The sequence below is a fragment of the Cucurbita pepo genome, chromosome LG09, assembly GCF_002806865.2.
Source record: "Cucurbita pepo subsp. pepo cultivar mu-cu-16 chromosome LG09, ASM280686v2, whole genome shotgun sequence".
Classification (NCBI taxonomy): domain Eukaryota; kingdom Viridiplantae; phylum Streptophyta; class Magnoliopsida; order Cucurbitales; family Cucurbitaceae; genus Cucurbita; species Cucurbita pepo.
Genome location: NC_036646.1, coordinates 464,576 through 489,480, shown reverse-complemented (window position 1 = coordinate 489,480; position 24,905 = coordinate 464,576). Strand labels below are relative to the sequence as shown.

The 24,905-nt window shown below is 38.5% G+C and overlaps 4 protein-coding genes across 8 annotated transcripts; 2 read left to right on the top strand and 2 right to left on the bottom strand.

The window, feature by feature from the left end:
- The first annotated feature begins 216 nt into the window (after nucleotides 1-216).
- LOC111801952 (U-box domain-containing protein 32) lies at nucleotides 217-5,435 on the top strand. Its single transcript, XM_023686199.1, has 9 exons — nucleotides 217-543; nucleotides 766-887; nucleotides 970-1,091; nucleotides 1,184-1,273; nucleotides 2,509-2,590; nucleotides 2,662-2,784; nucleotides 3,729-4,256; nucleotides 4,342-5,019; nucleotides 5,128-5,435. Exons 1-9 carry the CDS (start codon nucleotides 360-362, stop codon nucleotides 5,308-5,310), a joined length of 2,112 nt encoding a protein of 703 aa, XP_023541967.1. The 5' UTR covers nucleotides 217-359; the 3' UTR covers nucleotides 5,311-5,435.
- On the bottom strand, nucleotides 5,313-8,838 carry LOC111801953 (sec-independent protein translocase protein TATB, chloroplastic). Its single transcript, XM_023686201.1, has 6 exons — nucleotides 8,549-8,838; nucleotides 8,306-8,430; nucleotides 6,289-6,348; nucleotides 6,042-6,201; nucleotides 5,681-5,833; nucleotides 5,313-5,608 (listed from the first exon to the last, which is right to left on the bottom strand). The coding sequence occupies exons 1-6, from the start codon at nucleotides 8,766-8,768 to the stop codon at nucleotides 5,493-5,495; spliced, it is 834 nt and encodes a 277-aa protein (XP_023541969.1). The 5' UTR covers nucleotides 8,769-8,838; the 3' UTR covers nucleotides 5,313-5,492.
- A 340-nt stretch (nucleotides 8,839-9,178) lies between these two features.
- Nucleotides 9,179-14,458, top strand: LOC111801448. 3 transcript variants are annotated; one of them, XM_023685451.1, is made up of 10 exons: nucleotides 9,179-9,413; nucleotides 10,269-10,398; nucleotides 10,801-10,937; nucleotides 11,052-11,096; nucleotides 11,230-11,283; nucleotides 11,473-11,577; nucleotides 11,679-11,882; nucleotides 12,366-12,451; nucleotides 12,783-13,831; nucleotides 13,911-14,458. In XM_023685451.1, exons 2-10 carry the CDS (start codon nucleotides 10,269-10,271, stop codon nucleotides 14,183-14,185), a joined length of 2,085 nt encoding a protein of 694 aa, XP_023541219.1. In that variant the 5' UTR covers nucleotides 9,179-9,413; the 3' UTR covers nucleotides 14,186-14,458. The 3 variants fall into 3 exon arrangements, with proteins under 3 accessions (XP_023541219.1, XP_023541217.1, XP_023541218.1); XM_023685449.1 differs by having other exon boundaries at nucleotides 10,269-10,449; XM_023685450.1 differs by having other exon boundaries at nucleotides 10,231-10,449.
- A 174-nt stretch (nucleotides 14,459-14,632) lies between these two features.
- Nucleotides 14,633-24,791, bottom strand: LOC111801447 (mitogen-activated protein kinase kinase kinase YODA-like). Of its 3 annotated transcripts, none has more exons than XM_023685446.1 (14): nucleotides 24,555-24,791; nucleotides 24,259-24,454; nucleotides 21,908-21,970; nucleotides 20,133-21,098; nucleotides 19,192-19,923; nucleotides 18,822-18,909; nucleotides 18,659-18,721; nucleotides 18,159-18,319; nucleotides 17,963-18,038; nucleotides 17,307-17,366; nucleotides 17,128-17,235; nucleotides 16,532-16,768; nucleotides 16,002-16,093; nucleotides 14,633-15,882 (listed from the first exon to the last, which is right to left on the bottom strand). In XM_023685446.1, exons 4-14 carry the CDS (start codon nucleotides 20,678-20,680, stop codon nucleotides 15,360-15,362), a joined length of 2,688 nt encoding a protein of 895 aa, XP_023541214.1. In that variant the 5' UTR covers nucleotides 20,681-21,098; nucleotides 21,908-21,970; nucleotides 24,259-24,454; nucleotides 24,555-24,791; the 3' UTR covers nucleotides 14,633-15,359. The 3 variants fall into 3 exon arrangements, with proteins under 3 accessions (XP_023541214.1, XP_023541216.1, XP_023541213.1); XM_023685448.1 differs by having other exon boundaries at nucleotides 24,259-24,361; XM_023685445.1 differs by lacking the exon at nucleotides 24,259-24,454.
- Nucleotides 24,792-24,905: the final 114 nt, after the last annotated feature.

Sequence of the window (24,905 nt, the reverse complement as noted above, 5' to 3'; positions counted from 1 at the left end):
TTTTTTTTAATTATCCTTTGAAATTATTTAACAATTATTTGAGGGCTGATAACGGGAGTATAAGAATAGACATCAAGTCTTTTCTTTTATCAAATTAATTATTAAAAAAATATATAATTTTTTTTTACTAAAAAAACATTAAATCTCATTTATCTGTGGACAAAAAATCCTCCAACATAAGGAATCCACGTCAAACTAAAGTGGGATGTTGTTGAGCTACAAAAGAATCTATGTCGCGTCGGTATTCCAAGGGAAGCAAGCCGTTGATTAGGGGCGACTTTGGAAAGTCGTCTCTAGCTACTTCCTGATCGGTTCTGTCTCCGCCTTCCCTGTGGCCGCTAATTCATAGCTTCCTCCTCATGGCCGCTGCCGACGAGATTGGACAGCCGCTGCAATTCGACGTCGAACACACTATATTTGTTGCGGTGGGAACGGATGTCCACGACTCCGAAACGACTCTGATTTGGGCTGTGCAGAACTTCGCTGGGAAGAAATTTTGTGTGCTTCACGTTCATCAGCCTGCCCTTCTTGTTGTTCCTCAGAGTGAGTTCTGATTCTTTGCAATTTCATTTATGTTACTTCACTTTGATCATGTTCTGCTTCGTTTTCTATTTGTTTCGAGTAGTCGAAAACTGCTTCGGTCGATTCGCGACCTTTTTGTTTTTTTATAACGTTATCTGTCTGGAAGTTAGTATGATGAGTTTTATAGCAGCTTAGCTTATGTATATCATATATGGTCTCATAAAATGTTATCCTTACATGCAGAAAATGAAGAGCCGTCTTCCAATACACCAAAAGAACATGTAGCAAAGGCATTTGATGAACCTGAAAGGCAAAAGCCTTTAGAACTTCTTAATCAATATGTTTTCATTCTTGCCAAACTGGGGGTACCATTTCAATCCCCATACTGATCAATGAAAAGCGTTTTATTGGGTGTTACTCAAATCAATGAATTGACTTAATTTGTAGGTACAAGCGCGAAAAGTATGGACCGAGACGAACTGCGTTGAGAAAGGGATTGTTGAAATTATTGCTCAGTACAGTATTAAATGGCTAGTCATGGGTTTAGACGCAGAAAGATACAATCTCAAGTATGCATCATTTACGTTATTACATTGCATAGAATACACTTCAGGGACTTTGGAGTGTAAATTTACAGTTACTTGCCTAATTACATTGTTAGGACGTCCAAGAAAGCTTTCTATGTATGCCAACAAGCACCCATTTGCTGCCACATATGGCTTGTCTGCAGAGGGCGCCTTATATTCTCAAGGTACTTTGATGTTTTAGAATTTGAATTGGTTTTGATTTCAAGGATGGAGAATGCTCTTTATACTTAATTTTATATCCGTCGTGACACTTCGATGGCTTCCATGTTTATTAAATGTCAAACTTGTGAGATCCCACGTTGGTTGGAGAGTGGAACGAAGCATTCTTTATAAGAGTGTGGAAACCTCTCCCTAACAGACACATTTTGAAACCTTGAGGAGAAGCCCAGAAGGGAAAGTCTAGAGAGACACTATCTGTTAGCTGTGGGCTTGGACCGTTACAAATGGTATTAGAGCCAGAAATCGGGCGGTGTGCCAGCGAGGACGCTGGGCCCTTAAGGGGGGTGGATTGTGAGATCCCACATTGGTTGAAGACGGGAACAAAGCATTCTTTATAAAGGTGCTTTCCCTAACAGACACATTTTAAAACCTTAAGGGGAAACCTAGAAGGGAAAGCCTAGAGAAGACAATATTTTCTAGTGATGGGCTTGGGCTGTTACAAATGGTATCAGAGCCAAGCACCGGGCGGTGTGTTAGCGAGGACACTGGACCCTCAAGAGGGATGGATTGTGAGATCCTATGTTGGTTGGAGAGGGGACTTTTTAAGAGTGTGGAAACCTCTCCCTAATAGACGCATTTTAAAACCTTGAGGGGAAGCCCGAAAGAGAAAGTCTAGAGAAGACAACATTGGCTAGCGGTGGGATTGGGTTGTTACAAATGGTATCAGAGCCAGGCACCAGCGATGACACTGGGCCCCCAAGGGGAACGAAGCATTCTTTATAAGGGTGTGGAAACTTCTCCTTAACATGACGCATTTTGAAACCTTGAGGGGAAGCCCAGAAGGGAAAGCCTAGAAAAGACAAAGGGGAAGTCCGGAAGGAAAAGCCTAGAGAAGACAATATCTACTAGCGGTGGGCTTGGGTTGTTACAAATGGTATCAGAGCCATGCACCGAGCGGTGTGTCAATGAGGACGTTGGGCTCCTAAGGGGGTAGATTGTGAGATCCCACATTGGTTGGAGAGGAGAACGAATCATTCTTTATAAGGGTGTGGAAACTTTTCCCTAACATAAGACCTTGCGTGAGAGAAAACCCAAAAGGAAAAGCCCAAAGAGAACAATATCTACTAGCAGTGGGCTTGGGCGGTTACATGAATATTATTTTTGTTTATTCTACTCTTTCTTCGATTGACTGCATGTATTATTCGTTTATCGTTACCTAAAAAGATTCCTATTAAAACAGGGAGGGCGGAATGGGAAGATTCAATCCATCACTGCTGCAAACTTCGGAAATAGGACTGGACCAATCTAACCATCTAAGACTGGTTTGTTGAGTATTTCTTCATGTGCTCTATTGGTTTCCAATAAAGGAGATAGCATAATCACATTGTTACAGGACTTTGTAGATGCTCAACAAAAGGAGTATGCATCTGATAGATCTCAAGGTCTGGTGGATCCAAAACATTCCAATAATGAAGCCATTGGTACTTCAAGAACAAGACTATTGTTAAGGAATGAGGTGAGCAAAAGCTATCCCCTCAAGGTATTTTCTGATTGTTGCCTGAAGTAGTATTAATTTTTTGAAAGAAACATTAGTTTTTATAGGTCTTGACTGATAGTAGGGTAGTTAAGCTTGACAGAAGTAGTGTTTGTATCATATGCAAGATTTAGTAGTTTCAACCTACATGGGCACGTGGATTAGAAAGCTTTGGCCCCGTTTGATGATCATTTGGTTTTTCAAAAATAAGGTTATAAACACTACTTCCACGTATAAGTTTCTTTGTTTTATGCCTACTTTCTACCAATGTAACTGTGAGATCCCACGTTAGTTGGAGAGGGGAATGAAGCATCATTTATAAGGGTGTGGAAACCTCTCCCTAATAGACGCGTTTTAAAACCGTGAAGCTGACGGCGATACGTAACGGGCTAAAATTGATAATATCTGCTAGCGGTGTGTTTTGGCTGTTACAAATGGTATCAGAGGTAGACATCGGGCAGTGTACCAGCGAGGACACTGGGCCCCAAGGAGGGTGGATTGTGAGATCCCACATTAGTTGGAGAGTGGAACGAAATATCCTTTACAAGGGTGTGGAAACCTTTCCTTAATAGACACATTTTAAAAACCGTGAGACTGATAGTGATACGTAACGGGCCAAAGCGGACAATATCTACTAGCGGTGTGTTTGGGCTGGTACAAATGGTATCAGAGCTAGACACCATGCAGTGTGCCAGCGAGGACGCTAGGCCCTCAAGGAGAATGGATTTTGAGATCCCACATTAGTTGGAGAGGGGAATGAAGCACCCTTTATAAGGGTGTGGAAACCTCTCCTTAATAGATGCGTTTTAAAAACCGTGAGGCTGACGGCGATGCGTAATAGGCCAAAGCAGACAATATCTGTTAGCGGTAGGCATGACCGTTACAGTGATTTTTATAAAGGATTTTCTTTTTATATCATCTTACAGGTTATTTCATTAGAAAGCTCATGTGTGGAGGAGGTAAAAAAAAGAAAAAAGATGGAAGAAATTTTAGAGACAGGTAAAAAACTAGCAGAACAGATGAACAAAAAGCGTGACAAGCTCTCGAAAGAACTATACGACGTCGAAGAGCAGAAATTATTTCTTGAAAGAAAAGCTTCAGAGTACCGTTGTGAAGTGAAGGAGTTGGAGAAGAAAATGTTTGATGCTGTTGACCTCTTGGTAAGCTTCAGGGAAAAACGAGATAAGTTGCAGATAGAACATGAAGAAGCAAAGAACAAGCTTAGACTGCTGAAGAACATGCTTAAAATGGAACCTACATGTTTTCACAGCGTAGAAATGCCTACATTCTCATTCATGGAGATAATTGAAGCCACCAGAAACTTTGACCCTTCCTGGAAGATTGGTGAGGGAAGACATGGTAGTGTTTATAAAGGCCACCTTCGCCACGTGGACGTTGCTCTAAAAATGTTGCCTTCGTACGGTTCTCATTCACAATCGACGTTCCAATACGAGGTAAATCTTATTTATAAGCTTAATTTTCGAAAGCTTGAAGCGTTCGATAATGTACTTTCTTGGATTTTGTATTGGTGGGCAACAGATTGAAGTTTTGAGTAGGGTAAGGCATCCAAACCTGGTTACAATTATTGGAGCATGTCCAGAATCTAGGTTGATAGTCTATGAGAATTTGAAAAATGGCAGCTTGGAAGAGCACCTATCGTGCAAAGATCGATATCGCCCGCTTCCATGGCAGATACGGATTCGGGTTGCTGCTGATATCTGCTCGGCTCTTATATTTCTCCATTACAATGAGCCTTGCATTGTCCATGGAGATATAAAGCCAAGCAAAATCCTACTTGATGCCAATTTTGTTGCCAAACTGGGTGGCTTGGGCATCTCTCGCTTGATCCCACGAGAATGTCTTGAGATTGGAAGGTTCACTCCAGAATCAGACGTTTACTCTCTTGGTGTTACTTTTCTGCGTATGTTAACTGGCAGAGCAGCTTCGGGAATTGTAAAAGATGTAAAATGTGCTTTAGAAAATGATAAGATTGGTGCCGTTTTGGACTCATCAGCTGGAGATTGGCCTCATGATCTAGCAGAACAATTGGCTCTTGTGGCTTTGAGATGCTGTGTGAAGGAAAAGTCGGATCGGCCTGACCTCGTCTCGGAATTATGGAGTGTTTTGGAGCCTATGAGATCCATTGCCTCGGCATCGTTTTCAGGTTCGAAACAACACTCTCGAGTGCCTGCCCATTTCACGTGTCCTATTTTTCAGGTAAGACTCGTGCTAAGTAATGCTTCATTGGATTCAAACGATGCCTGGCATCGTGCCGAAAAGAGCGAAAGGAAGGAAATATGCCTAACTTTTGATTGGTTTTTACAGGAAATGATGAAAGATCCACTCATTGCTGCAGATGGATTCACATATGAAGCTGATGCAATCAAAGGATGGTTCAAAAGTGGGCATGACACTTCTCCCATGACAAATCTTAAACTTGAACACTGTAATCTTGTGCCAAATTATGCTCTTTTGAATGCAATTCAAGAGTGGCAGCAGCAGCTATGACATATGTTTGATATCATGAGGGAATTCTCATTACTAATCCAGCAAAATCATTATATCCAATGTCTAGAAACTGATTTAAGTTTCAAGGCATTGACAATATCATTCTAATAGATTTTCTACATCAATCCAGTACATCGATGAAATTACAAATTCTCGTCGATCTAAAATCGATTCTAATAACTTCACGTCTCGGTTCCAGGACTTTGAGGTCTTGGAGCGGAGGCAGCAGATTCATCAGCTTTACCTGTTCCAAGATTTTGAGGTCCAGGCGTAATCGTGGCCGGTTCTCCGATAGTTCCTGTTACAAGTTCGTATACGTCAGAGAGATAGCGAGGGAGGGAGGGAAATGAAGTGATTTGAATTTAGCAACCTTGAGGCTGTTCTTGGGATCCACTCTCGCTTTCTGCTGCAAGATTGGCTTGGACTCTCAGCTGTTCTTGAGCTTTCAGCTGCTCTTCTGTAAGCTTTAGGTACTCTTCAGAGCTGTATGCTTTGCTTGCTGATGGAGATTCATCAGCTATTTCTACATTTGAAAACAAGCTTTCATTATCATATCATAATCGATATCAGTTCATAGACACGATGCCTGACAGCGAGGCTGTTCCATAATCTATGACACTTCCTGATGAATATAACTGCAGGACTTTCTATGTAACTTCGAAACCTTTCGTTACAATACAGAGTACTGTTAACAAACAAGCACATGGATGATAAATAACCAAATCACTCACCGGGTTCAGCTACTGCAGCAGGATCTTCTGCTTTAGAAACAGAAGCTGGATTTGAGAAGGTATTGGATCTGCTAGAATTGTATGGGCTGTTAACCGAACTCGAAATTTCATCGAGACCAATTTCTCGCTCAAGCGTGGTCTTGAATTCTCTAGAAACATCCTACATAGATCAATGAAGAGCAATAAACTACGTTCATAAGGTCTCCAAGAAGTTATGCTGGAAAATCTCGAAAAACCGAAATATAACCTGAAGCTCTCTAATGGTGGGTTGAAATGCACGTAAGGTCTTCCCTAGATTCCGAGCAACCTGCATAAAAATAAGTTAAGTCAAACTACATTCTTTCCACAAGAATCTCCCTAAGTTGACATTGGGGTGGGCGAAGTTGACATTGTTTGATTTGGTCCATTACGTATCGTCATCAGCCTCACGATTTTTAGATGCGTACTAGGGAGAGGTTTCCACACCCTTATAAGGAATGCTTCGTTCCTCACTCCAACCGATGTGGGATCTCATAATCTACTTCCCTTGGGAACCCAGCGTCCTCGCTGGCACACAACTTAGTGTCTGGCTCTGATACCATTTGTAACAACTCGAGCCCACCACTGCAGATATTGTCTGCTTTAGCCCGTTACACATCACCGTCAGCTTCACGATTGTTAAAACGCGTTTACTAGGGAGAGGTTTCCACACCCTTATAAGGAATGTTTTGTTCCCCACTCCAACCGATGTGCGGTCTCACAATTTATACCCCTTGGAAGTCCAGCGTCCTTGCTGCTCAGTGTCTAGCTCTGATATCATTTGTAATAGCCCAAACTCACCACTAGCAGATATTGTCTGCTTTGGCCCATTATGTATCGCTATCAGCCTCACGAGTTTTAAAATGTGTCTACTAGGGAGAGGTTTTCACATCCTTAGAAGGAATAGTTCGTTCCCCTCTCTAACTAACGTGGGGTCTCACAAAGATTGCCCATCTCGATTTATAACAACAAATTACTGAATAACATTAACATTCAATCTTCTAATTTCATATAGTTTCAGTCTCAAAACTTGTGGAAACATAAACTTGTGGAAACATAAACAAGCTACTTATTGACCTTCCGGGTCTTTTGAGATCTCCAAAGCCAACCCAGCGTTCTTCTCCCATTTTGGTCAATACTCACAGATAACCACTAATATTGAGGTTTTTTAAAAACAAAGTTCAGCACAAGGGACACCTATGAGGCAGCCTATGCCATCACTTTTTCATTATGTAGTTCCACCTGGAGAAGTCCCTCGGGGGAAGAAATGAACAGACACTGTACTCCTCTAACCAAGATGTTTAAAATCATATCAAGTATTGCTAGTAATGGGTGCAGCATTTCAATTTGTTTTGAAGTATAGCATATGTTCCACTATACCAACTCTGAGATCTCACGTCGGTTGGAGAGGGGAATGAAGCATTTCTTATAAGGGTATGGAAATCTCTCCCTGTCATATGCATTTTAAAACCTTGGGGGAAGTCCTTAAAGGAAAAACCCAAAGAGAACGATATCTACTAGCAGTGGACTTTGACTGTTATAAATGGTATCAGAGTCCGTCATTGGGCGGTATACTAGTGGGACATTGGGCCCCCAAGGGGAGTGGATTGTGAGATCCCACATCGGTTGAAGGGGGGAACGAAATATTCCTTATAAGAGTGTAGAAACCTCTCCCTATCAGACGCGTTTTTTAGGGGAAGCCCTTGAAGGGAAAGCCCAAAGAGGACAATATCTGCTAGCGGTGGGCTTGGGCTGTGACAGCCCTTCTCTAAAGAGAGAACTCTAAAGCAGCTCCTCCTCCATCGAGAAACAACATCTAGTCCGGGCCAAACAAAACCAAACAAGCTCATCCACCCCTCCCAATACATGGGATTAACCCCTTCCCCTCACATGCTTTTTTGAAAGTACATTAACAATCGGAGGCCTATCAATAACATTAGAAGCTAACTTCCTTGACGTCAACAACCATAAAACCTACTAACTAATCACACAGTGGTTCATGTCGCAGTGGCTCATGACAATAAAGACTGGAGTATTAAGGTAAGTCAGGTTTTATGTTTAGGGTTCAACTTTGAGCAACAGCAACAGCAACAACTTCAAAACCAAACAGATTACCTTAAACAAGATGAACCATAATTTGTGTACATAATTTTATCACAAGCTATAATATATAAACAAGAGAAACACATTTAAGGATGCCAAATATCTTCAAATTATATGTCATCTAAATGATCCAAACCACTCACCTCAGCAAGACCCTTGGGACCAAAAACTAAGAGAGCCACAACCCCAATAACCAATGCCTCAGGAGCTCCAACCCCAAACAAAGATGCAAAAACTGCTTTCCCCTTCGGAATTCTCTTCCTCCTCTCTGCGACAAATCCATTTCAAAAAAACATTAAAAAAAAAATGAAGAAAAAAGTCAATAAACACTTAATACATACAAATATGAGAACAAATCGAATCAATAATACAAAGAACATTCATACCGATGAACTTTCCTCTGGTTGAAATACCCAGATGCTTTAAACCGCTCCATGGAGAAAAAAGGCGGAGACCCAGTGGGAAATTACACAAGGAGAGACGAATTTTAGGGTTTCTGGAGTGTATCGTGGGCAAGGAAGATGAAGCGAGAGAAGATGAGGAAGATGGAGAAAATGGGAATGTGGCGGCCGAAACTTTGGAGGCCATGGCTAAGAGAACGACCATGAACACAGCTTCAGTCCTTTCTGAGTCAGCATAGCCATGGATTTTGTACACTAATACAAACAGAATTGGAGATAAGGTCGTTTATTAAAAGATTTAAACCCTTTTAGCCTTAGGTACAAGTCCTAAACGCCCAAATTTAAAAACACGTGGCAGCTATATCGATTTACGGAAATACCCCTCTGGGTTCTCACATTGGGCCCATTTGGGCAGGTTTTGTTTGGACCAATTGGGCCTAAATCATAAATGGGCCGACATATGGCTCGTTGATTGCTCGGCCCAAGGTCTAATTTTAGTAACGTACGCACGTTAACGGCGCGTGCACTCGTGTAATTTACACGTCATATAATTCCTTTTGCACATTTATAATTTATTTTCCTTATTTTCTTTTTTTGGCCGGACTGAAACACGAACAGGGCTTCATTTTTATGCCTTTATATTTTCTCATACAAACCTTCGTTTATTCTCACTCTGTAGAAAGAAACTCTCCCCAAAAAAACTGCTTCTCGCCTCGCCACCGATCACTTTCTCGAATTTTCCAGCCCCTTTTTCTCCGGCCTGACGCTCTGTAACTCTTTCCAAATCGGCCCATTTACGATCCGATCTGCCGCCTTCTTTTTTTCTCGCAATCGATCTTTGTCCTTACTGGTACGTGAACCGATCACACTCAGTTTCGTGATTTTTATTTGTATTCGCGTATTGCCTTTGTATGTAACTTAATGTGTCGATTATAGATCATGTGCCCGAGTTCTTGAAATGGTTGTTTCGTTGTTTTCTTGGTGGACAATTTTTGTTATGCTCTTGTTTGTTGATTGTTAAAATGATGATCCCAATTCTATTGCTGTGGAGGTCTATATATATATATATATATATATATATATATATATATATATATATGTGGTTCTTCTAATGGTGAACGTAACTTTGCCGGAGCGTGTTGTGTTCTGTTGAAATTATGTGAGATTTGTGTATTAATTTGAATGAGATGGCATTTTAGAAAATGCTATCTTTCCTCGTTCGTTTCCTGCTGTTCTTGATTTCTTTCTTCGTGACCCCGGAGGTGCTTTTGCGAATTTTTTGAAAAACACTATTGAATTTTATTCATTTTCTTATGATATAGTTACCTTGTTTCTAGGATGTAATTTTTTGCAAGTTGTTGAAAATTGTTTTTGTTTCCCAATAATAAAGAAATTCAGATGAACGAATTCTCTAAGCTGAGTACCACACTTTGAATCTGGCTTGGTCATTTGATCATAGAGGAAGGATCTTGTCCCTTCTCCATTTCATTGTTTCTCCTTTTTAGCAGATGGAAAGCTTTCTTTCATATCTGTATGCAGCACTCTATTGCAGTCAATATCTTGTACTTTATTTCCTTGATTAATCTATAATTGATCTAGTTGCATGGTCAAGGTAAACGAGTACTGCTTTCTGGCATGTAATGTATTTTCTCTTTTATGTTATGCAGTTCTTTTCCCTTGAATTTTGGGTTTAAAATTTGTGTAGATGCCAGTTGCAAAACTCAAGAATTCTAACTATCCAGATGTGATGAAATCGGAGGAGGGAAATGATTCTCTAGACACTATTATTAGACAGGCAATTGGCAAAGAGCCTTTTCTTTCTTTCTCAAGAGCTGGTGAGAGCCCAGTCCAGTGGATTCAACTACTTCATGCTCTAGATCATCATGGTATTCAAGTGTTCAATTAAATTGCATTGCAATTAAGTGGCTCTCTCTGAAATGTTGTGATACATGAGTTCCACTTGCATTTCAAGTCAAAGCTACAAGAATTTCTTTTGCATATGTGCCAATTTCTTCTTTTTTTAGTGATGCCTTTTCAGCTTATGTGTGTACACACGTCTGTGCGTCTGCTCTTCATTGTCTATTCAAGAGGGTCGTTATACAATAATAAAGCATCCTAGAAGAGGGTCAATTTTTATTCAATAAATTATTTTTCACAAATCATATGATCCATCCTGCAGTTAATTGTGTACCTGTTAGGATTCAAAAGATTTGAAATGTCTTGTACTTTTTTTACAGAACTCCCAGGCTGGCCCTTGCTATCTCCTTTAAAGGTTCAAATGCAGAAGTGTGACAAGTGTCTCCTGGAATTTTTCTCGTTTATCAACTATAGAAGACATATACGAGTGTATCATAGGATGAAAAAGCCTGATAAGGTGTTTATTTTTTACTACTAGATGTTATAATTCTTTTTAATTTTATGAAATTTACTTTTATATTTTTTCTCTTTAATTTCTCGCTTGAACGTACTTGTTCTTTTCACTTTGTAGGATTCTGCCAAAACTAGGGATTTACTAGCAGCATTTTGGGACAAGGTAATCTTTTGTCCACTATCCACGCTGGTTGTTATACATAGTCTCATTCTTTATTTCAAAATTAGTTTATTGATGTTATTCTGCATAGTCGAGTTCCTTTATTAAAAAGTTTATTCATTGATGTTTTTTACAGCTATCCTGGGAAGAGACGAAGGAGGCTGTATCATTTAAAAATGTCTCAATTGAGGCAAGTCATTCCTCAGTTTCTTTAGATTTTACTTGAAGTTTCGCATAAAATGTCTGTATCCTCTCTATGTAGTCTTTAGATCATTGGATAGAAATGAAAATGGAACATAATATCAAGGGAAATCCTTGCGGGTTTTAGATATTGTCTGTCTTATGTTCTCTTAAATGATTACTCTGTGTAAACATATAGGGAATGCAAGGGTCAGCCGTTATCAAGAACCTGACAGCCATTATTGGAAAACCGAGATTTTCTGCCCTACCACATGTTTATTTGAGGGCAGGTTCTGCCCTTTTGGTATGTTCAGGTTCCGTCAGCCTTTATTTGGGGTCCTATCCTTCATCAATTCATTTTTGTGTACAAATATTTATTTTTATTGCATACCTGAATCTTCTCAGGACATTGTACAAGGTAGACCGTCTAGGTTTCCCCTCTCTTCGCAGGAGCTATTTGAAATTCTTGACAATGCAAGTGAAAAAACATTCCTATGTGGAACTTCTTTCTCTATGCAAAAATATATATTTGATGGCGGGACTGTAAAGATCGGTCTTGAAACTAAAAACTTAGTTGCTTGCATGAGCTTCTTGTTGGAAGAGAAATTGGTAAGTTATTTTCCTTTAATTTTTTGGTACACTTCTTATTTTCTGTCTGGTTGATAGTTCCTGCGTTGTTCTGGTTTACAATGTATTAAAATATTTGTCAATATGAAATCATTCAAAAATCGGAGGGTTCATCATTTGATATTAAGGATTGTCAGTATCTTTGATCTCTTGTATAAGTGATCATGAACCACAAAATAATAATAATTATTATTATTATTATGATAATAATTATTATTATTTAATAATAATATTGTAAACTTATTTTGGGAGTAAAAAGAACTTAATTATTATTTTAAATACTTTTGTATCTTTTTATTTATAGGATTATTCGTCAATATCATTATTTCATAGATATATTCATAAAATTAAAATTTTCATGTTGGTCTGGAGATTAATATATTAATCATCTAATCATATATTCATATTGACACGATTGCATGGTTTTTTGCTCATTAACTAACATGTGACAACATTTTCTTTAAGGTCAAAACATGGCTTGCTGACAAGGATGCTGAAGCTTTGAGGTGTCAGAAGTTGCTGGTAGAGGAGGAAGAAGCTGCTCAAAGGAGGTATATCCATTATCATTAATTTTCCCTTTTGCATGGCACCTTCCTGTGAACTCGAGCCCGATCTATAGTTTTGCATCAATAGTCTTGTTATGATCACTGGTTCTTATACTATTTGGAAAAAAAAAATTCTTGGTAAGGAAGACTGACGTTCTTATCTTAGCTGACTAACTAGTATTAATACTTCCTTGTGGAGGTTTTCACTGAACCCTTGAAGAAAAATAACCCTGTTGAGAATACTGACAGTTCACAAGCTTGCTTGTAGCTTGCTTGTTGTGAGTTCTTTGTCTTAGAACGCTTGTTCCTAACCCATAAGGTATATGTGACAATGTAGACAAGCGGAGCTGTTGGAAAGAAAAAGGCAGAAGAAGCTAAGGCAGAAAGAACAAAGGTCAAAGGAGCAAAAACGCGAAGAGAAGGCTGATATGGAAGCGAGTGTAAATGAAACAATTGAAGACGTGTTACCTGAAGAATCATCTAGCCCTCAAACTGAATGCCACTCAGAAGGGGACTCTCTGAGCATATTGGCTGATCACATGCCATCATCTATTGAAACATCTCAACAATCTCTAACTGATGAAGACGAAGATTCTGAGTCTTGTTTTGGGTCTCACAGTGGCTACCCTGAACATCTTCCTATTGATCACAATGGTGAACGGCAGAAAATACAAATGAATGGCCATAAGCATGTAATTGCTCAGTGGCAGGCATTGCCTAAGACGCAAAGGGGACTTTCTAACGGTTATCATGCAGATCAGAATTATCAGGGACACAAAAATGGAGATATGCGAAGGCATGGAAACCATGTGCTTTCAAGGGCTGCGCCCATTGCTAATGGGAAAAAAGTATGGAGCCGGAAGCCCAAGCCAGAAAGAGATGGAGGCCGTTACCAAGCCAGGATTCTTGAAGAGACAACGGCCCAAGCGGAGGAAATTAAGAGCCATGAGGTTTTGATTGGTTCTATTTCAGTGGCACTAGGAAATTGCAACCAAGAGAGTAAAAATCCAGTTGGAGCTCCAGATGATTGCCAGGATGGTCATCAAACGCCTAAGAAGATTAATAATCATGTTCAGAAGTTCATTAAGCCAGACTCTGTTCAAACTGCAACAAATCGTGTGATGGTTAAGCTTTGGAGGCCAGTTGGTCGTAATGGAACCAAATATGCAATGCTAGAGCAAAGTGACAATGAAGAATCTGAAGCTGAAGGGATAACTGAAAAGCTAGAAGATGAGGCGCTGCTGAATACATATTCTCCACGATCCTCTTCCTTGGATGGTGACAATGGGGACTTTGGAAACAACAACTCTTTGATCCAGGAAGAGCCTGCGCAATCAGTTGGCCTGGAGTTCTCTAGTCGTGCTGCAAAAGCCTTCCTTGCACAGAGTAAGTTAAATTTGAACGCAAATCTAGTTAATACTTCATTTTGTGAGGTTGGTGAAACTTCTAACTGTTGTGCATGCAGGGTGGAAGGAGGCTATAACAGCCGACCACGTCAAATTGAATCTACCCTCCGATTCTGAGTCTTCTCGATGCTCTGAAATTCAAAATGACACAGAAACTTCTGCATTTCAATTGTCCAACTTCGACAGACGCAATGTTCTTGGCAATGCGATGTCAATTAATGTCGACCCTCCCAAGTCGTCCTCAGCCAATGAAGCCGGCAAGTCCAAGTTCAGGACAAAATTTGAAAAGGGTGCGAAGATAAAGTACATTCCCAAACTTCGAACCACTACCTGACCTGAGAGTATGGGATCTAACCCACGAGTTGTTTTTTTACATTCTTTGCAGAGCCAATTTTACCAATGGTCTTCTGTCTTGGAAGTTGAATTTTTTTTCCCCTCTTTTTTTTCCTTTCCTGGGAAATCTTTTATGATTCTGTCCTTTGTGTCAGGCTGCTGCAGAAGATTTGTTAGCGAGGAAAATTCCTTATTTTTTTTTGGTATAATTTCTAGATTTTCGTGTAATATTTTTGTTATTAGTTATAAAAAAGGTGCAGCTCTATTTTTGCCCCGCCCCGTTTCTGTTAATCCATCATCCCATTACAGTTACACCGAGTACCCTTTAAATTTGCTGATTTTAAGATTTATGAGATCAGAATTTGGGCACAGATGAAATTAGATAAGAACAGGGTTGTTTCCCATATTTGTCACTATAAAGGATCACTCGATTCCGGCAGAAAACCTCTTTTTCAGGGAAAGAAATGAATCTCTTTTATTTTATGACTAAAGAGAGATGATAAAATAACCTAACCAGGTCCGAAGTAACATAAAATGAAAGCCATTCATGAACTTCCACCGTAAGGAACTTTAATTGCATGAGCTGTACAGCATAAGTTCTCTCCTAGTTCAGCATAAGAAGCCATTGTGTAAATCAGATAATAATAGACACTAAAGCCAGTTCATTCCTTCAACAACTGTACAGCATAAGAAGTTTTCCTTCCCCTTGTTTTTCTTTTCCTGGTTGAAAGGAAGAAAGTTCGGAGATGGTAATTAGACCATTTGTTCCTTTAGTCTTTCTATATGATGATCCAAAAAAATGTACATTTTTCCCTTCTGTATGTGCTTTCCTAGTTCACGAACTCAATGGGTTGCCACTTCTAAGTAACCTCCGTTTCACATTTGAATCATCAGAAGTCATCCCGCATGAACAAAATTTAAATTTTGCACCTCAGATTAGTAGGTCAGATGATAAATCGAATACTCGAACACTGTACAAGCTGATAACTCAGGTTACGTTGGATCAAATCGAGCAGACATGTTAATTTAGTTGCACAGCTGAGCTTTTTAGCCTTCAAGAATCAACATGTCAAAAGAATCATCTCCACTGGATCGGTGGCCAGCTACTTCCACTTTAAGAACATCAACATTAGTCAACTATTTCCTCACCCCCTGTTCTTATATAACGTTGTCTTTTAGATACCATTCATGCGGCCAGACAAGGTAGTGCTAGGACTCAAATCAAGAGAAGGGTTTGTTTTAACATGATCCCTCAGGAGCTGTCGAGACACTCGATCAGCCAAGACCTGCTGTCCATCATACAGTTCACCATAAGCAGGTCTTCCGACTCCAACCTGTTTGCCCAGGATATCATTTTCTGGTATCATTTCAGAGAAGATGGGAGCCCCAGGCTGCAACCCTCGAAAAATATCGGGATTTGAATCATGGAACGAGAGACCACTGCTGTATGGACTATTATTTAAGGACTTCGGCATGCTTCCAAATCCCTCTTGCAAGTACATAGCTTGTTTCAGGTGGTTATAAGGAATAGCACCACCACATGCTGTCAAAGGTGTCGACGAGCCTGAAGTAGTTCTTGGACTTGATATGGGTGAAGGAGACATTCTACCACTGGGATGTTGAGGTGATCGTGAGCGCAAAAGAGGGCTTCCAATTGGTGAAACAGGACATGAGATGTTTCTGAGAATGTTGATGTCACTGGACGGAAAACGAAATCAGAATCAAATCAAAGCCTCAATCAGTAAAATACTACTTTATTTATTTCCTTTTTTTTTTTTTTTTCGGTTGGGGGTTGGGATTGGGGGAAGATAGAGAACCTGGCATGAAGAACAGGTTTTGAGACTCTTGAAGAATGAACTGCGAGTCTACTATCCGAGTCCACAGAAGTAATACGTGATTGGCCAATACCCTGAAAGTGAACAATAGACAACACTCAGAACCAAAATGAGTGAGAAAATGAAAGAAAAAAACTAATTTTCTGAACCAATGAAACAAAAAAGAATTTACCCAGCCGAGGCACAAGAATCTTTCCAGATTCTAATCTAAATGCCCCAATGTTCTATCTAAATATCAAAACTCAGCTAATTTGTCACAGCTGGTTGCCTAGCTTAGCTTAGTTTTTGACTAAAATATCAATATGTATGAAAAAAAAATTCAGAATCCAGTGAGACAGCAAAACATAGCTCAATCTTTTGCACCATACAAATTAAGGAGAAGCTGTTATAACAGAATCTGCAGTAAGATTGAACAGTTCAGACAGTAACAAAACCCACAACCACAAGAGATCCATACAATTTTTGTAACAATGAACATTGATGAATCAAAAACAATGTGAGAGTATGTGTACCAAAGTCTTCACTCCGTTTGTAACCCCAGGAGTTGCATCGGGTTCAGAGCTCAAAAAAGGCCTCTCTACAGGTGCAGCATATTTGACAAAAGGATGATCCAAAAGTCGAGCAGCTGTAGGTCGATGATACGGGTTCCGTTGCAGACATAGTCTCACAAAATCCTTCCCATCATCTGAGAGGTGCTCTGGAATTACTGGGAGCTCTTTGCTATTGCCAATCTTAAACATCGCAGCAACCTTTTAAGCAAGAATATAAAATGTGCCCCCGTCAGAACAAAGAACAAGGCACCATGTAAGAAATGTGAGAGTAAGCTTCAAGGAAACATTCAAGATAGACCACACATGAAACCATGAACTTTGAGAAGAATAAACAATAATGTGACAAATAAGACGTGCGTATAAATTACAATCCTAATAGAAAGATTTTTGTTACTTATTATAACAATTAAAATATAAAATAAACACCAAAGGCCTTCAAAATGATTATTTGCAATTTAAATGGGCTTTCTCATCAGTCCAAGAGAAATTTGATAACAAAGTGTATTTCCAACAGTTGAAGACACTTTTATAGCTTAGATATTTAAAGACGTCCTTACCCCTTCATACTGGCTCCAAGGTGGCTTTGTAGTTGCCATCTCCAGAACAGTGCATCCAAGACTCCAAATATCAACGGCAAGGTTGCAACCATTTGAGTTCTTTATGACCTGGGAAAGCCATGGGTCAGAAATATGGATAATTTAGTTATTATTTTTGCTTAAAGAGAATTAATTCTGACCTCAGGTGCCATCCAGTAAGGGCTGCCCTTAAACGACAGTGGACATGATTGGCCTGTGATCTGTAACCGATATGAAAGAAGAAAGAGAGAAAGAAGGGAAAATACGCGTTAACCAACATCCTGAGTTGAGTGAATAATGATCATATATTTACTACTGTCTTAACATGCCTATGGGATGCAAAGTTTTGTTTTTTCTTTTTTCTAGTTTAAGGATTGGAGTATATCGCAAAAATATATATGATAGCAAAACTTAAAGTAAATTCTAATACATGTAATGTAAATATAGCAGATAAATATGAACAGTGAAATGTGTATTTGTTAATTATTAACTAAAGTAGAACCATGGATTTCAATATGTACGCTCCACATGCACATAATATGATTGAATAAAGGAAAACATAATTTAATAAATAGTCTTATAAATAATTTTTTTACTAGCCATATTAAAATTAACTTCAATAATTAAATTTTAATAATAATTAAAAATACTACTTGTTAGGTACAATCTCAAATTCACAGGAAAGTTAATAATTGATAAACTAAAAGAAGAAACAACCAGCTCTATAAATTTAATGGATGGAGATGTCAATATTAGAAATGCATTCAAAGCATATCACTAGAGGTATAGTAAATGTAAAAACTGAGTGCTATCTTACATGCTTCGCCATCCCAAAGTCTGCCAATTTAACACGGCCATTAGGGTCAACAAGTATGTTTGCTCCTTTAATGTCCCTGCAAAGGTTAGAAGTTCAATATAAGGTCCCACAAACAAGATACATAAGAATATAGTAGCAGCAACGACACTAATGTATGTGTTAAAAAAACTGCGAGCATCATAGATGTTCAAATCACCTGTGCACTGTAGTTTTAGCATGCAAATATGCAAGTCCTGATAGTATTTGTTGAGTATAGCTACGAATTGCTAGTTCCCCAAATTGTCCATACTCTTGTAGTAATTTATAAATGGAGCCACCAGATACATATTCCAGATAAATATAGAGTTTATCACCCACCTGTTCCAAAAGATTTCAAATAAAAAAATTAGATGTCTAAAACACGGAAGAATATGTAACCGCTAAAATCCAGATTTTTCCAACTATGCCTTCTGTAGGCAGCAACAGTAGTTAATCGGAATATATTAGTAATCAGGTCTCAAGTCAAATGTGATTTGCATGCATTGACAAATCATATCATCTTNCCCCCCCTCCCCCAACCATCCAAAACTTTTGGGGAGGTCAACACATGTAAGGGGGAATTTCTTTACAAAGATGACCACCTCACCACAATATCTTCCTTTATAATGTTATAATGAGAATGTTAACAGAGAACAAAATTAGAAACAAAATACTCACTGATTCTGAACCATAATATTGCACAATGTTGGGATGCCGTAAACGACTCAGTAAAGCAATTTCCTGTGATAAATGGAAAAGTAAATTCTTAATGAAACAAAGAAATAATCTACAGTGAAAAAAGGAAGCACTAGATGAGATCTGCGTAGTAGAGAACTTGTACCTGCATTAATTGTTTAGCACTTTCCTTAGACTTTGCATCATCAGAAAATAAGGTGACCTCCTTCATTGCACACATTTCTCCACTTTCGCTGAATGATTGAAATAATTTTTTTAAAAAAAAAAAAAAAGAAAGAAAAGAGAAACCATGTTAAGCACAAAAAATGACAGACCTCACGAGTAAGAGAGATAAATGGTTTTTTTTTTTTTTTAATAAGAGACGAGAGATAAATGGTATCAAAACTATAATCAAGGTATCATGATGACTTATAGCGGATAAGCTATCTACAGCATCACAACTAGTATTGTGAACAAACAAACTTTTGCCTGAAGCAATGATAATGACAAATTAAATGTATGTTTTATCAGCATACCTATTAAAACCAACGTACACATGCCCAAATGTACCACGACCCAGTAGCTTCCCCTTTTTCCAGCGTGAACCTGGGCTTGCTGGAGTCTCTGTCCTTCCAGGACTCCTAGGCACTGAAGGAGATGTCACTGCAGAGTTTGAATGAGAAAATGGAGAAGAGTTCGAGATTGCAATGGGAGGAAGAGGCAAACGATGAGTTTGTTTCTCATCAGGCCAGCAAGTTTGTGATTCAGCAGGCAGAGCTCCTGCTCTAGGATGAATAGGTGTAACAGCACCACTTTGAATTCTGGAGCTTGGGCCGGGACTAGTCATTCTTGAACTAGGTACTGGAGAATATTCGGGGCTGCCCCTACTTTGTTGCCAAAAGAAGTGGGCTGCCATATCACCTCCCATAGAGTTGTGCCCTGAATTGTGTCCAGAACCAGGACTGGAGCAGTGGCCAGAGCCACCTAAAATGACATCTGAGTGAGACTTTCCAGACCAAACAGCAGTGTTCATGACTTGCTCAGTGCTAAATACCCTCATAGGACTTCTAGAAGGACTAGACATGGAACTATCTGGAGCGCTAAAGAATGCCCCATGACGAGGAACTTGCAGATTTGTTACATTGCTGCTTAAAGGCCTCCGTTTAGGTATTGAAGGCTTCTTATGAGGAAATGAAAGACTTTCCGCTTTCTTGCCCTCTTTTGAATTTGTTTGCACAACAGTAGAAGACTGGTCCTTGAGAGTTGCACTTCAGAAAAACCCACCAAATATGTCAGGGACAAGTAAAATAAATATTAAGAAACAATGCATCAGATGCAAGGTGATTGCTCTAAAACAAGGACAACCAAATAAAATGACACATGTAACCCTATTTAATCATTCAACCAAGACTACCGACAATGAAAAGAATGACTCCAGAATAGAAGATATATATGAAATAAAGACATGTGAGCTTACCTAGGTTCAATAGAACCTACCACAGTTCTAGTCCCAACGTCATAGTCAGTTGCCTGAGGACTACGTTGACGTGAATCAATGGGATCATCACTATCACTTGAGGACTCACCAGAGACTGAACCAGTGACTAAATCTCCATCCAAATCTGCAGGATCTGGCCTCCTCCGGATACATGCAGGTCTAGGGAGTGGTAGAAATGAAGATGTCTTAGAGCTTCTCTCTAATTTTGATTTTGCCGTCACACTAATCCCAGAGTCTGTGGGACCTATACCTGTAGGGTGCACTTCTGGAAGTGGCAGTTGGTGAGAATGTAATCTTTCAGCAAAACTTTGACATCTAGATACTTCTTTGGAAGGTGATGGTGATCTTGATAGAGGTGATTTCTCAGATATAGTGTCACCACCACGTCTACAAGAACTTCCTGATCGGCTGTTTACTTTACCTTCAGGTGAATTCTTGAACTTACGGTGTAATGAGTCAATGAAACTTTCCTTGCTTGTTTTCTTCTTTACTTCTTTGGATGATGGCTTCCCCCACCACGAAGGCATTATTGATTTTTATCTTAAATATTGTGGAAGACTCTAATTGGCTACTCGCTCACTCTGCAGAGTGAAAATACTTCATGAAAATTGATAGTAAAGCAAATGTTACACTTCCAAAGCATCCGACAAGTACATGATACCCTTCATGCCATAATTAGCTTTTACCCGATCGGCATGCTGGTAAATCTGTGACCGAGTATCCAAGCTACCACTTCTGTGACCAGTCGTAATTTCTAATATAGGCATTCTAACATTAATGTGGAAGTGTAACATTTAGAAACTATAACAAACTTAAACACTTCAGTGGAAGCTATATCTTAAAAAAAATCTAAGATAAACTATCAAATCCTCAACAACAGCTTTCAAAGTCTTGTGCAAGAACACTAAACTTCACTTCTTTCAGAATTATCACTTGATCCTTCATCTGAAAATATTAAAAAACAAAAACAAAAAATGAGAACAAAAATTCTCGGAAAGCAATTCCCACATCAAGTTCAAAATTGATTTTCTTAAAAAAAAAAAACATATATAAACAATCTTGTCTATCCAATTTCTCATTCAAAACAATTTTCGGAACAGAAAGTTGAGGAAAATCAATGCTTTTCAATACATAATAGAATGCCAAACAATTTTCCAATTCTACAACTTCTAAAACCTTCAAAACTAAAATAATAATAATAAATAAATAAACTTAGGGCAGTTAAATCTGAAAATTTGATCTTCGTCAAATAAAACTTTCCAAGATTTTTAAATTAAAAGAATCAAGATTGCTGCCATTCTACCAAAAAAAAGAAGAAAAAAAAAAAGCTATAAAAAAATTTAAAGCATACTATTTTGCATGTAGAAATTGAAGTTATAAAATCACACTTTAAAGTAGCAATCACTTGGTCAATTACTATGAACAAAAAAAAATAAAAAATACACTTAAACAGTCTGAAATTTCAAGAAATTTAAAGCTGAAAGATTTCCATTATCAAACCTCCAATTAAACCAAAAAAAACCCTAGAGGAAAAACACAATAAATCACAGATTTCAAAATAAATTTCATCCCAATCAAGTAATGTTTCTTTTCTCTCTTTTTGTCGTTAATTTTTAGTCAAAAAAGTTTGGCTTAAAAGACCTAAAAAGAACCCCAACTAAAGACCCTAAGATTCTCTTTTAAAAAAAATAATAAAGATAATGAAGATTTATCTCCTAATTTAAGAGAAGATAAATTTTAGTTCATGTGTTTACCGGTTGTTGCAACTTCAGCTTGAATTTGAGGAAGCTCAATAATGAGGAACTAGTAACAAAATCCTGCATGAAAAGTGGAAGTTTGATTGCTCAAATATCACGAAGACTATGCATCTATCGGAGAAACAGCATTCCATTTATTATTATAAATTTTTTTAAAAATTAAAAATAAATCAAATAAAAAAACTAAAGATAAATAGTCTCATATAGCATGAACACTCTCACAACAGGCTTATGCATGCACGAAATTCAGGATTTCATGACTTCAGATATAACAGACATGTTTCAAGAAGATTCTGAATCCATTAACTTTATATTCTTCAGTAGCAATACTGCAAACAACTGAGTATGTTTCTCTCTCTTAACCTTTTGGAGTCTTCTTCTACACATGAATAACTCCCAATTGCAATCTTATAGTTCGAATCTGAGGTTCAACTTTGAAAGTAGAGACAGGACTATCCATGTCTTATGCCTTAAAATCATTTGGCTCTACGTGCTATCCATGTCTTATGCCTTATCAGCTGCATAAATTCAATGTTCACATAGAGAAGTGTGTTCTCATTGGCTACAATGATTTTCACAAGGGTTATCGATGCCTTTGAGTCCCTGGTTGCAACAAAAAATAACTTCCATACCAGCAACTATTTGCCCCGAACTCTCCCACAACCATTGATTCAACCTCCCCAATATTGACATGGCTTCCCTTACCTCAACCACCTCAACCTATACCCTCAACTCCGTTCGCCACTTGTTCTCTTAGTCTGCCAGCATCTCCATATTCGCCTAGGCCCCAACTTCAACTACCAGATCCGTTCCCTTTTTCCCCATCTTCCATTACATCACACACTTCATCTATATCCTCGATTACTCATGCTTCTCCAATGCCTTTGCCTTCCCCCTTCACCCCACCACCTCCTCCTCCTACCAATACTTATACTAAACGTCTTATTTGTTATCTTAGGGGACTATAAATCTTGAATTAGCCTTGCATTCTACACCATCATTAACCCTACAGGTGTTTTCTGATACTGATTAGGAGGCTTCTCCCAATGATCACTTGATCTGCTTGTGTATTCTTCTTCATGAACTCCATATCTATATTTGGGATCCTCCCATTACGTGGTGTGATAATATCAGTGTTGCTGCTCTTGTTTCACGCTCTAACCAAACTTATTGAAATAGACGTTCATTTCATTTGCGATCAAGACTGTTATACCCAAGTAAAAGAGGGGTACAAGAATGAACCGGGACCACATCCAAATGAGAGAAATCCCAAGAATAGGATAGCTAAGCTTAAAAGAATTGAAAGTCACTGCCTATACCAACAAGGTGCACTTTCCTTTTCGGTGGCTCAATCATAAAAACTTCATAGTTAAGCATGCTTTACTTGGAGCAATTCTATGTTGAGTGACAAAACATGCTAGAAGGACTCGTGTTGAGTGACCTCCTGGACAATTGAAAATTCGCCACGTCCCATCTCATCTTATAGTAGTCGACTTCCTCATAGAACTATTACCTCATGCTCAGTTCCAACATCTCAATTTAGCGAACTCAGTCTTCAGTTTATTCCTTCGCCTCCTTTGACGGGGGGATGTTACAACCTAATTTATATATTGCTCTGGTTTACCCATTCCTCATTTATTATTTAAGATGGTTAGGTGGAAGTAAACATGTGTTCCTTACCTACCATCTCCTTAATTCAGTGGGTTAATCTTGTCAATCTTGTCATTTGAATTTTATTGTATGCTTTGTATCCTCTCCTATTTAAAGGAGTCTTTGTGTATCTGAATAATGCATAGAAAGTATTCTACAAGAGAACACTCTACTTCAAGCTTTGTTTCCTCTCAGCCTTCATCTTCATATTTCTACTTTTTCGACCACTACTTGACTTTCTTTAATAATCCTCAAATCTACTTCTTAATTGAAGACAGTCAAATTCTTATTGTCTTACCATGAAAAGTAGGAGAGATCTTTCATAATCCCCAAGTATTCTTCTTAACTGGGGTGACAAAATTTTGCCTAATTTGACGTGCAGTAAACACCACTCCCTCCACTCTCCAGAAGGAAAAAAGGAGGGGAAACAAAATAATAACAACAGTAACATAATTAATAAAAGAAGGGAATGATCGAAGTTGGAAGGCAACTAGAATCCTCACAGTAAGGGCAAAAGTAGTGGCCAATGAGAGTTTGGGATCATTAATTACGGCGCTGAACAAGTAAAAACGATGAGATAGTCAACATGACCAACATACAAACGAATGATTCCAGCTCCCTGCTACTCCGAATAAAATTTTAATTAAGAAAATGGGGGAAATAATAAACTAGACCAGAGAAGCAAATTCAAATCCAACCTCTAATCGCTTATGCCACCCGATACAGCCGAATTCCCACTGCAACAAAACGAGCTGAAAAACTAAGCTCCATCGTTGCCAACGACACTCCTGAATTTCCTTCCTTTGTTTTCCACGGCCGTTTAGGAAATTAAAAAACAAGCTACACTTCCATATTCCTCAAAACACGACTCTACGATACAGATCTACCAAGAATCTAAACCAGATAAACTAGAACAGTGGCTAATCGAAACTAAAATCACATAAACATAAATTTACTAAAACTAGAATAGAAGAATGAAATGAACAAGTGTTACCTTAAATATTGGAAACTACAAATTCCAGTAGAATCCCACTATACTCGCCCAAATCCTAGTGAGGTAGACTTACATATTGAAGACCAAGTTAGCAAAAAATCGAAACCCTAATCATCTGAAATCTCAGATTATCAGAGGCGAAGTGTTACATCAAAGCTTCTCCATTTTAGGATTTGAGAAAATCGCGTAAGAAAAGTGAAAGAGAAATGAAAGAGAGTATGCCTCAGCGACGACATGGAGTTGTCCGAAAGTTCGATATTTTTAATATATTTTAAGAAATGCGTAAATAAAATAAATTATTAGCTAATTTTTTAAAATAAATTAATTTTATAACCAAAAAAGAAAAAACTT

What these genes read in the sequence shown, in the direction of transcription:
- LOC111801952 (XM_023686199.1), top strand. Translation starts at nt 360, where the DNA reads ATGGCCGCTGCCGACGAGATTGGACAGCCGCTGCAATTCGACGTCGAA. An exon ending in CCTTCTTGTTGTTCCTCAGA is followed by an intron (nt 544 to 765) that starts GTGAGTTCTGAT and finishes CCTTACATGCAG; the next exon opens with AAAATGAAGAGCCGTCTTCC. An exon ending in TCACGTGTCCTATTTTTCAG is followed by an intron (nt 5,020 to 5,127) that starts GTAAGACTCGTG and finishes TGGTTTTTACAG; the next exon opens with GAAATGATGAAAGATCCACT.
- LOC111801953 (XM_023686201.1), bottom strand. Translation starts at nt 8,768, where the DNA reads ATGGTCGTTCTCTTAGCCATGGCCTCCAAAGTTTCGGCCGCCACATTC. An exon ending in AACCAGAGGAAAGTTCATCG is followed by an intron (nt 8,431 to 8,548) that starts GTATGAATGTTC and finishes GATTTGTCGCAG; the next exon opens with AGAGGAGGAAGAGAATTCCG. An exon ending in CCACCATTAGAGAGCTTCAG is followed by an intron (nt 6,202 to 6,288) that starts GTTATATTTCGG and finishes TGATCTATGTAG; the next exon opens with GATGTTTCTAGAGAATTCAA.
- LOC111801448 (XM_023685449.1), top strand. Translation starts at nt 10,269, where the DNA reads ATGCCAGTTGCAAAACTCAAGAATTCTAACTATCCAGATGTGATGAAA. An exon ending in GGATGAAAAAGCCTGATAAG is followed by an intron (nt 10,938 to 11,051) that starts GTGTTTATTTTT and finishes TTCACTTTGTAG; the next exon opens with GATTCTGCCAAAACTAGGGA. An exon ending in GGGCAGGTTCTGCCCTTTTG is followed by an intron (nt 11,578 to 11,678) that starts GTATGTTCAGGT and finishes GAATCTTCTCAG; the next exon opens with GACATTGTACAAGGTAGACC.
- LOC111801447 (XM_023685446.1), bottom strand. Translation starts at nt 20,680, where the DNA reads ATGCCTTCGTGGTGGGGGAAGCCATCATCCAAAGAAGTAAAGAAGAAA. An exon ending in GTAGGTTCTATTGAACCTAG is followed by an intron (nt 19,924 to 20,132) that starts GTAAGCTCACAT and finishes GTTTTTCTGAAG; the next exon opens with TGCAACTCTCAAGGACCAGT. An exon ending in GCTAAAACTACAGTGCACAG is followed by an intron (nt 18,039 to 18,158) that starts GTGATTTGAACA and finishes TAACCTTTGCAG; the next exon opens with GGACATTAAAGGAGCAAACA.